General features: G+C 26.4%; 1 protein-coding gene across 1 annotated transcript; it reads left to right on the plus strand.

Annotated features, from left to right (window-relative positions):
* Window positions 1–483: 483 nt before the first annotated feature.
* LOC111636612 (alpha-soluble NSF attachment protein-like) lies at window positions 484–5,871 on the plus strand. Its single transcript, XM_023381898.1, has 4 exons — window positions 484–498; window positions 1,756–1,860; window positions 1,988–2,056; window positions 5,395–5,871. The coding sequence occupies exons 1-4, from the start codon at window positions 484–486 to the stop codon at window positions 5,542–5,544; spliced, it is 339 nt and encodes a 112-aa protein (XP_023237666.1). The 3' UTR covers window positions 5,545–5,871.
* The last annotated feature ends 5,435 nt before the right edge of the window (window positions 5,872–11,306 follow it).

Raw genomic sequence — 11,306 nt, forward strand, 5'->3', positions numbered from 1 at the left:
GTGTACGGTGGACATTTTTTACTTGTATTAGTAGCGTTTGTTCCTTCAAGTCGGTTTATTTACAGGATAAGTAAGTAATCAGAAAATATTTGCAGAACTTGTTATTCATTTCTTCAATGTCGAGGTTTCGTACATACGTATTTAAGGGGAAGGGTTTGTACACAACTGTAGGAGGGAATCGAAAGTGGCTCAAAAAACTACCAAGTAATTAGTGTCTTGTTTTGCAAAAGAATGTGCTATTGAGTATAATTTTAAAAGATTTTTGTAAGCGATACAAAGATTTTTAACATTTCAACATCTAATAATGTTTAACAAATGAATTTATCATTATTTATTTTAATATTTTAACCATAATACTTATATAAAAACTTATATTTCACTTTTTTTTTTTGAGATCCACTTCAGACCCTGGGACAAAGTTCTTTAAATTATACAGAAAATAAGAAGAAATATCAGTAATTAGTAGTGGAATGAAACCTTTAAATGGCCAGACCCAGGGTATGTCCATGCATTAATAATTTAATGATAGGGTCCTACACTAATCATCAAACAATGTGGACAGCAATGTTTTGTTATAATGAATACAAGAAGAATGTCCAGATCCAAAGATAAATTATAATTTTCTATATGTAAAATTAGAGTAACTTAAAACAGAATTGAGAATTGGAGACGTGTAAGTTTATTAATTGAATATATTTTATTGAAATATAGAAATAAAAAAAAACTAATATAATAAAACGCGTTTTACACATCGAAAGAAATTCTATATTTTATTTCAATAATTTTACCTATTGTAATTGTATATAAAACTTAAACAAAGCTAGAGAAAATGTAGGCTACACCTTAATATAGAATTACACACTTTACATTTGAAAGAAATCTTTTCTTTGTATGTTAAATGTTATATATTGAATAATCGAACTATTGATATTTTTGTCAACTTTTATGTACTGTAAATCGTATAATCCTTATAAAAAGAATTGAAAAAAAAAATACTCTGATTTTTCTTTTTCTTCCACATTTTCTTCTGTTGGATCGAGGTCACTCCTGCTTTTTTTCTTTCGAACAAAGAGTCACAGTCTGACAAAGAACCACTTTTTGATTCAGTTGAACAGACACAAAACAAGAATTTAAAGTCTCATATGTAATTCTAAACAATGTTTTTTTTTCTCTAATCCTTTTCTTACTCTTAAATAATTAAAATTATTTACCGGGTTCTTAAATATCTACTTTTATTTATTGACATCTTCAGTTATTATTTGAATATTATGTAGAGATAATGGAAAAGTTTTATCACTTATAAATAAACAAGGAGAGAAACTAGTTTAAAAAGTGTAAGTCCTCATATTAAAAGAACTAATTTGTATAATTTCCTCTTTATTATAATACCACAAATTAAATTTTAAAATATATATAATTTATTCTATGCAGAATGTTTTAAATTAAAAAAAAAATTTTTTTTATTTAATTATAATTCATTCAATTGCATTTATTCAGACTTCCTCATCAGAAAATTGAAGGCCTTGAAGGCTGTTTCTATATGTATTGTTAAGAGTCTATAAACTTTTTTTTTTTAAATATATATATTTATATTGCTGATTATTAATTCTATAATGTTTCGATTTAATATTTCCTACACATTCTAGTTTTAAANGAATCTTTATAAGATTTTAATATAATCTAAACTCTAATAATTTATTTTATATAATCTAAGAATAAAAAGTAAAAAAATCTATTTTTAATTAAAATTTTAAGGTGGGAACAGCTTCTTTGTCAAATACTTTATTGAAATATAGTGCCAAGGAATACTTCTTCTGTGCATCTCTCTGTCATATGTGTGTTGATTTGTTGAATGCTGAGGTAAATTATTTTAAGTAATTTTCTTTAGTAAAAATGTAGATAATTTAACATAACACATATTTTTCATTAGATATTGACTTGAGATATTGCATGTGTTTTAAAATGTTCTTAATTTATATTTTTATAGCATGCTATCAAAAAGTATGAAGAAATGAATCCGTCATTTGCTGATTCACGTGAATGCAAATTTGTAAAAGTAAGATGGTTACATTTATTAATTTTATATTATTTTTTATTTAAAAATCTATTATTGTAACATAGAATTAATGTAAATTTTTAATTAAAATATTGAATATGACATTTTGTGAATTAGTACACTCAGTAAGAATAAAGCTATACATTCAGATAAAATTATCTAATTACTGAGAAAACTCAGCATACAGATATGTAAATGATTATATTTCTGATCAAATTGAACATGGGTAATGCTACCAGAATGTCTTAAAATCATTGTCTCAGCATCTTATAAAAGGCTCACACTCTTTAGAATTATTAATGTGCCTGTTGTTTGGAGATCTTTCAACACATGGCATGTCTGTACAATGTAGTCAGAAACATTAAGCACAGCTCAGAATTTCAGAAATGCCACATTATTGGATTGAATAGGTTAAGATTTTGCTGAATTATCCACCATTTGGACTCTTCTGACTAAGATGATGATAGGGGTAGTGGATATGTGTGGATAAACACATGGCAGGCAGGTTCTAAATGCCCAGAGACCATCAGGAGAGATAATTATCTAATTGTAAGACAAATATAAATAGATTCAATCACCATCCAGACAGATGGAAGTCCTGTACTTCCTATATCATTGGTAGGTGACAAGCAGAAACTAATTTGTCTGCATAGTGACTATTATACATCCTGTCATTAGCAGCTACAACAACATTGGCTTCAATTGCACTTGTCATGACAGAGAAATTAAGCATTTAGTGATTGGTAACATATTATCTCTAACAATGAATTCCAGTTCTGTTTGGGAATGGATGATTACTGTATTAGTGTAGAAGACCACAGGCAAGTTCTTCAATACTACTATTACTATTGAGCAGCACACTGCCCCCATTGCTGGCATGTTTGTCTGCAGAGCCATCTCATATGAGTAGTCAGTCATCCTTTAGTAGTGGTTTCAGGGAAATTGACAGCACAGTGGTAAGTTCAAGTAAGCCTGTGCCTTTGTATTGTCTTTGATGGCAGGACTGCAAACGACTAGAATTTCTCAAGAATATATCATATTACCATACTTTCGTGGCTTGCCCCGTCTTCATATTTGTTACCCATTGAGCATTTGTTGGATCAGATAGTATTCCAACTTTGGCTATGTAAGTGTGAGGAATATACAGACGCATTTGCAATATCTGTAGGCAAATTATTGCAGGATTGCATATGGTGCCTGTATGCCCAATCATGTTATATGTATCCAAACAAAAGGAAGTCCTATGCAGTAATAAAGGTTCACTTAAATTATACTATTGTTGTTTTGCTATGATATTGTGATCATTTATTTACCTTCATTATTAGATTCACAACTATAAAGTTTTATTTGCTTGCAATACCTCTTCCTTCGTACATAACTTTTTTGCCAATGAATATTTAATTTAAAATTTTTAATAATAGTTCAGTATTAAAAACTAAATTTATATTTATACAAATTAATTATTATACAGAGTTCCTACACACCTGGAAAGTCAGGGATTTTTATTAGTGTTTGGAAAAAGTCGTGGAAAGTCAGGGAATTTGTTAAAAATTGTCAAAAAGTCAGAGAATTTGTTTCCTTAGTTGCTGTGTTGATTTTGTTTGCTGACAGTATGGCTGACCAAATGTAGCTGTCTGAATGCAACAAAAAGTATTGTGGTATAATGCAACTTGTGAAAAGGGGGTGCAGAATATTTTTAGGATCCAAAATTTCACCCAAACATACACAAAATTTTCCCAAAATTATAGCAAACAAAATATACAAGCATACAACAATATCAATTGTTATTTTTAAAACTGCTGTATTAATTATGCAGTATTATAAGTTTGAGAGAAAAATCTAATACTCTTAATAATCTAATGTTGGTAGAAAGTTAAAATATTTCAAAAGTTTTTATCTCACACAATTTACACATTCAATTTGAGGGCAGGTGTTAATGAAGTGATAAAAAAAATGATAACAAAGAACCAAAAATGATAAATAATTTAATATTAATTCAAATGGTATTATTTATCATTTTTCATTTTAATAATTTTGATTGCATAACGAAACAATTTCTGATTTCTGAAACTTTTTCCCAGTTTATTAATATTTTTGGAAAATTTATTAAGGGACAAATTTAATAAATTTATACTTTTGTACATGGATTATACAGAATTTGTTAATAATAATTAATGGCTTTTTTTCAAAGCCGTGAAGTTACAGTTATGAGTTAGTAACAGAATAAATTATTTTTACTTAATAAAACATTTCAATTTTATGTGAGAAGACATGCCATAATTCTATCTTATTTTATTTTTAATTTTACTAATTCATCAATTATAAAAAGTAACCAGTTAAAAAGTTGGAGAAACAATAGTGTATATGCAAAGTAAGTCAAGTGATGTTTTATTTTATTAATATGCCATACTGTAAGGGATGTGAGGGTCATGGAATTTAAAACAAAAATTTGAGTAGGAACCCTGCAAATAGTAATTGAAATATTTATGTTAGAGCAATTAATTTTTATAAGTTGTAATGTAATTCTGTATACATCATAAAAATTAACACAGGATATAATAATAAATTTCATATAGGAGTATTTTATAAACTGAAAACAAAGACTTTCATAATTTAGAAATCCAAATAAAAATAATATTCAGCTTATTCAAATATTCCAAACATTTTCAGTTTAGCAACAACTCATCCATTTTTCATTGACATGTCATTTTAAGAAATAAAATAAAAATTACACATGTACTGTGTTTTGGATTCTGGTATTAATGTATCAAATGTTCTAGGATTAATGTAGAACTGTTTGAACAATTTCCTATTTATACTTTGAATGAATGGTTTTAGGTTAATGATTCAACTTAAAAATCTATTTATAAAAATGATATTTTGCCAAACTAGCCAATACCAATAATACACATTAATGTTCATTTCATTTTATTTACTAGCTTAATAACAAATTGATTTCAATCTATGAATACTACTGCTTTTAAAGTTTGATGTTAGTGACAAAAATCTTTACATTTCAATCACATGTTCGTAGACAACCATAAAAATAATTTAGTTTTATTTTTACGGTACTTTTATCACACAACAGAATTTTTCGATTATTAATAATTTCAAAATATGCTAAACCTTCATTTTTGTATTATTAAATAACAAAAAGTAAATATTTACAAAATATATCATTATGACTATTTAATGTTTTGAATGCTTCATATTTTTAAAATTTATTATAATATTTTATTTATCATTAAGCCAGATTCAAGATTCTAGATTACAAAGAATATTAATTAAATATATAAATTTCATTTATATTAATCATAAAATTATATTTAAAATTTCAGACTTTATTAGGAAAAATGGAAGAACAGGATATCGATGGATTTACAGATGCCATTAAGGAATACGATTCTATTTCTCGCCTGGATCAGTGGTACACCAACATTCTCCTTCGGATCAAAAAGTCTATAGTAGATGCACCCGATCTCTGCTGAAAAAGTAACTCTTGTCAGTCTTTTGAGATTACTTAAAATATTTCTGTATAATATTGTGTTGTGTAATATGTTTTAGATAAATCTATATGTATATATGTACTTTAAAACATATTTTCTTCCTTTAAAAATAGCTTTTTGGTAGCTTGAAACAAGAAGCAAAATTATTTTTATTTCACATTGTATAAAATGCTATTGAAAAAATCACATCTGTAATACATTCCTTACGTTAGTTTTCAAAAGTATTAGTTTATTTAATATATTTTACGTTAATATTTTTGAAAATGATAATTTTGAGAAATTTATATACTGTATATATTAGTTATTTAATTAAATAAGATTTTATTTAAGGTATTTTATGTTCACTATTATTTAAATTAAACAAAAGTAATATTCTGATTACTTTTATATATTTATCTTCAATATTAAATTTACATGATTTGAATATTTTATTTTAAATTATTTCAATATTTTATTCTGAAATCTTTCACTTTGCAATTTAATGATAGAAAATTTTAATATATAAATATATTTAAAAAAAAAGTGTAAAACAGGAATACCTTTCTAAAGAGAATTAATACTTCACTACATTAGAAAATATTGGCTAAAATTGCATTTATTTATTACAATAATAATTTACTTGCATTCAGAATCTGTACAGAGTTCACAATTTTTGTTTTCTTTACTGTATATATACTTAAATAACATAAAAATGTGATACTTTATAGTATTGTTTTTACAATTATACAAAATATTTTTGTCATTTAATATATAATTAATAGTTATTTGGCATCCAGGATCATTTCATAAAAATTAAAAGTTAATATGAAAAAATATTCTAGTCACAAAAAATTGTGATTCAGTATGCATTATAATGCTGTATCAAATGAAATTATTTACCAAGTATAAGATTTTTCATATTAATTTAATAATTTTTTTTTATACTTAATGTTAAATATTAAACATTCCAATGCCTTCAATGGTTTTTCTTCTATTGTAATACTATAAATGAACTTTCTGTCAATGTTAAAATTTAAATTGTTTCAGATTTTCTGTTTAGAATATTTCTATCATTTTTGTATTATTTTCTGCAATAGTTGATTGTAATCTAATAAAATATTCTTTAACTTTATATTGTGTGTGAATTATTTTTAGTTGGATAAAGACACAAAATTCTTTTAAAGTATAATTCTATTTTGAGTGATGATTTAATAACTTTTACAGGAGTAACAATACATTTCAAAGCATAATTGTATTGTGCTGTAATTTCTCTAACGGTGTAATATGTATATTGTCTATACACATTAGATGTAAGTACCAATACATAGAAATATGTAAGTACCAATACAGCATAGAAATAGTATAAGTGAGTTATAGTAGCCAGTTTATCTAGTACAGTTTAAACATGTATATACAACACAGTTTCGGTATATTATGAAATAATGATGTAATTCAATACATTTGTATGTATGTGTGTATGAATACAAGATATAATAAACACCTATTTTAGTTGAACTCAATGAAAACTCAAGTTTATTCATTAATTCGAGTCAAAAATTTCATACCTTAGTGTTTAGTTTAGTGATCACACCAATTTCAGAATAAATTCTTCATATAGTAAAGAAATCCAAATACATGTGTTTGTGTCTCATGATATGGAATTGAACTGGATTTTTTCTTGTTTTGTCACACGAGAAACGGTAATATATATTTACTGGGATATCTTGAGTAGGAAATTGACTCGATTTATTTTGCATCTTTCCTCATTAATAATATCAATAATATTTCATGGCAGATGCGATGACATTTCTCACGTGAATTTATTCATTGCCTCGTTCGTTTGGCATATAATTAAGGAGACGTCTATTAATTTATTGTGCAGTATAAAGGAGAGGTGGTTGCGAAAAATACATAATTGGATTGTACACGGTGAGGATTTTCATAAATGAAGCGAGTAACATCACAAGCTCATCAGTGGTGCCTTGTCATAAAAAATATTGGCGAGATGGTATTTGTAGTGGTGACTTTCTATAGAGAAGAGAGATGGCGAATCGAAATGAGGAAAGCTCTTTCCTAAACAGTGTGGATGACATTACAAGCCATCCACTAAGCTGGTGAGTTTAGGAAAATCATTGTGTACGGTGGACATTTTTTACTTGTATTAGTAGCGTTTGTTCCTTCAAGTCGGTTTATTTACAGGATAAGTAAGTAATCAGAAAATATTTGCAGAACTTGTTATTCATTTCTTCAATGTCGAGGTTTCGTACATACGTATTTAAGGGGAAGGGTTTGTACACAACTGTAGGAGGGAATCGAAAGTGGCTCAAAAAACTACCAAGTAATTAGTGTCTTGTTTTGCAAAAGAATGTGCTATTGAGTATAATTTTAAAAGATTTTTGTAAGCGATACAAAGATTTTTAACATTTCAACATCTAATAATGTTTAACAAATGAATTTATCATTATTTATTTTAATATTTTAACCATAATACTTATATAAAAACTTATATTTCACTTTTTTTTTTGAGATCCACTTCAGACCCTGGGACAAAGTTCTTTAAATTATACAGAAAATAAGAAGAAATATCAGTAATTAGTAGTGGAATGAAACCTTTAAATGGCCAGACCCAGGGTATGTCCATGCATTAATAATTTAATGATAGGGTCCTACACTAATCATCAAACAATGTGGACAGCAATGTTTTGTTATAATGAATACAAGAAGAATGTCCAGATCCAAAGATAAATTATAATTTTCTATATGTAAAATTAGAGTAACTTAAAACAGAATTGAGAATTGGAGACGTGTAAGTTTATTAATTGAATATATTTTATTGAAATATAGAAATAAAAAAAAACTAATATAATAAAACGCGTTTTACACATCGAAAGAAATTCTATATTTTATTTCAATAATTTTACCTATTGTAATTGTATATAAAACTTAAACAAAGCTAGAGAAAATGTAGGCTACACCTTAATATAGAATTACACACTTTACATTTGAAAGAAATCTTTTCTTTGTATGTTAAATGTTATATATTGAATAATCGAACTATTGATATTTTTGTCAACTTTTATGTACTGTAAATCGTATAATCCTTATAAAAAGAATTGAAAAAAAAAATACTCTGATTTTTCTTTTTCTTCCACATTTTCTTCTGTTGGATCGAGGTCACTCCTGCTTTTTTTCTTTCGAACAAAGAGTCACAGTCTGACAAAGAACCACTTTTTGATTCAGTTGAACAGACACAAAACAAGAATTTAAAGTCTCATATGTAATTCTAAACAATGTTTTTTTTTCTCTAATCCTTTTCTTACTCTTAAATAATTAAAATTATTTACCGGGTTCTTAAATATCTACTTTTATTTATTGACATCTTCAGTTATTATTTGAATATTATGTAGAGATAATGGAAAAGTTTTATCACTTATAAATAAACAAGGAGAGAAACTAGTTTAAAAAGTGTAAGTCCTCATATTAAAAGAACTAATTTGTATAATTTCCTCTTTATTATAATACCACAAATTAAATTTTAAAATATATATAATTTATTCTATGCAGAATGTTTTAAATTAAAAAAAAAATTTTTTTTATTTAATTATAATTCATTCAATTGCATTTATTCAGACTTCCTCATCAGAAAATTGAAGGCCTTGAAGGCTGTTTCTATATGTATTGTTAAGAGTCTATAAACTTTTTTTTTTTAAATATATATATTTATATTGCTGATTATTAATTCTATAATGTTTCGATTTAATATTTCCTACACATTCTAGTTTTAAATAGAATTAATCTATTTTAAAAATTGATATGAAAATAGGTCGGAAAAATTGAAGATTATTTTAGCAATTTGATGATAACAGGAGTATCCTTCGCTTTATTTTATTGCTTACATTTTAATATAAATCTGATATAAATAGAATTTATTTCTTCAAATTTTTCTATAATTTTCCTTAGATTTAGGATTAATTAAGGTTCCTTTCTAAAACCATTCTGAGATTAGCAAAATAATAGAATCCCTTTTCTTAATTTCAAAATGGCTGAGGAAAGGATGGATCTTATAATTCATCCTTCCTTTCGATGGCCTTAGAAAATTATGTAGATGAAAAGTAAAGTGTAGGCCTATGAATTAATTTCTATCGCTTTGTAAGATGATTTTCTCCTTTCATAAGTTATAAAGAAAGGGAGAATCTTACAAAGAGGAGAATGAAGTGGCATCTTCGAAATTAAAAGCGAATTCCCTCATTTAAAAAAGGTATTTTCAGGAAAAAAAAATTTGCTATAATTAGAAGTAAACTTCGAATTTTAGACATATTTTTTTCACAAGTTTCCGTACTTAATTTTAAGTCTTAAACTTGAAGTAAAATAGGGATAATGAATAAGGAAGAGGAGGAAAATGAGGAGAGAACTCTTCGGGTTTGAAGAGTCTTTGCTATTGCTATTCCTCTCCCATATTTGCTTTACTCGAAGAAAAGCTATTTCATTACAAGTAACATTTCTATATAAGAATGTGAAGAAACGAAATGTATGAAATTTTGAGTGAAAATGAAAATTAATAAAAAAAAACTATTTATTTATTTATCCACGAGATGGCACCACTAATACAAAACCTGGTTATTGTCACTATTATGATAATGAGTATTTCCGTTGAAAAAAATGCACACACATAATAACATAAAAATCTTAATTTTTTAAAATTAATATTAAAAAAAATAATAATTAACTCTTTTCATAATTTTTTGGTAATTTGTAAAGGCAGGATACGAAGAATTTCTTATAGGGATTAACCAAATGAGGTATGTATATGAGGTCTTATCAACCCCTAAAGGATAAAAACGTGTATCAAATTATATTAAATAGAAGAAAATTTACAGAGAAATATCGAAAAGATTCATATTTAACAGTGTATTTCCGGAGATATTGTCTTTGTTGTAAAATGACTGTCTTCTAGACGTTAAAAATGATTTATTATTGTTGTTGTTCTCTTCCCCGAAGTTATATTTGTAATAATGATGATGTTCTGTCTTTAGAAATAGAAAAAAAATTACAATAAGTTATTAGTGTTACAGTGTAATCTTATCTGGAAATGAGAGGTAAAACGTTGCTGCTACTGTTGTTGTTGTTGTTGTTGTTGTTGTTGTTGTTGCTTTGCCTTCCGTGTTGTTGTTGTTGCCATTGTTATTCTACGTTGTAAGACGAGATATTAAATGTTGTCATTGTCTAACTACACGGACAACAAATAATAACAACATTTAATTTATCTCTAGTATTAAGGAAGTGGAACATTGCCCATTGTGTGAGATACGAGGCGAAATAATGAAGTGTGAAGAAGATTCGCTCATCTAAATGTTAATGATGCTTAATATATAAAAAAAAAAAAAATAAATGACCAACAGGAAAAGGAGAATTAATTACGAGCTTGCCCGTGTCGGATAAACGAATAATTTGTAGCCTATTTATTTTTAGGTACTATAAATAAACACTTTCCTGGAGTTTACAGAATGGGAATTGTTTCGTACGTCTTAAAATAAATAAATAAACATGAGAATTTCTATATTTATTTCGAAGAATTAATATCTGGATGAATGTTCGCTTGATCTTTCACATATTGCATTTTAAAATAAGTTTCCTTCTAAATTTCCCTCCGCTACAAAGAGATGTTACATCTGTGGCTTTATCGATAAAAACTATCTGCGCCAATTAATTAAATCATATCTAAGATAAATATCAGAACATAAATTATAGAAAATATATTCTTGATA

The sequence above is a fragment of the Centruroides sculpturatus genome, unplaced genomic scaffold (assembly GCF_000671375.1).
Source record: "Centruroides sculpturatus isolate CEXI.00-Female unplaced genomic scaffold, Cexi_2.0 scaffold152, whole genome shotgun sequence".
Taxonomy (NCBI): Eukaryota; Metazoa; Arthropoda; class Arachnida; order Scorpiones; family Buthidae; genus Centruroides; species Centruroides sculpturatus.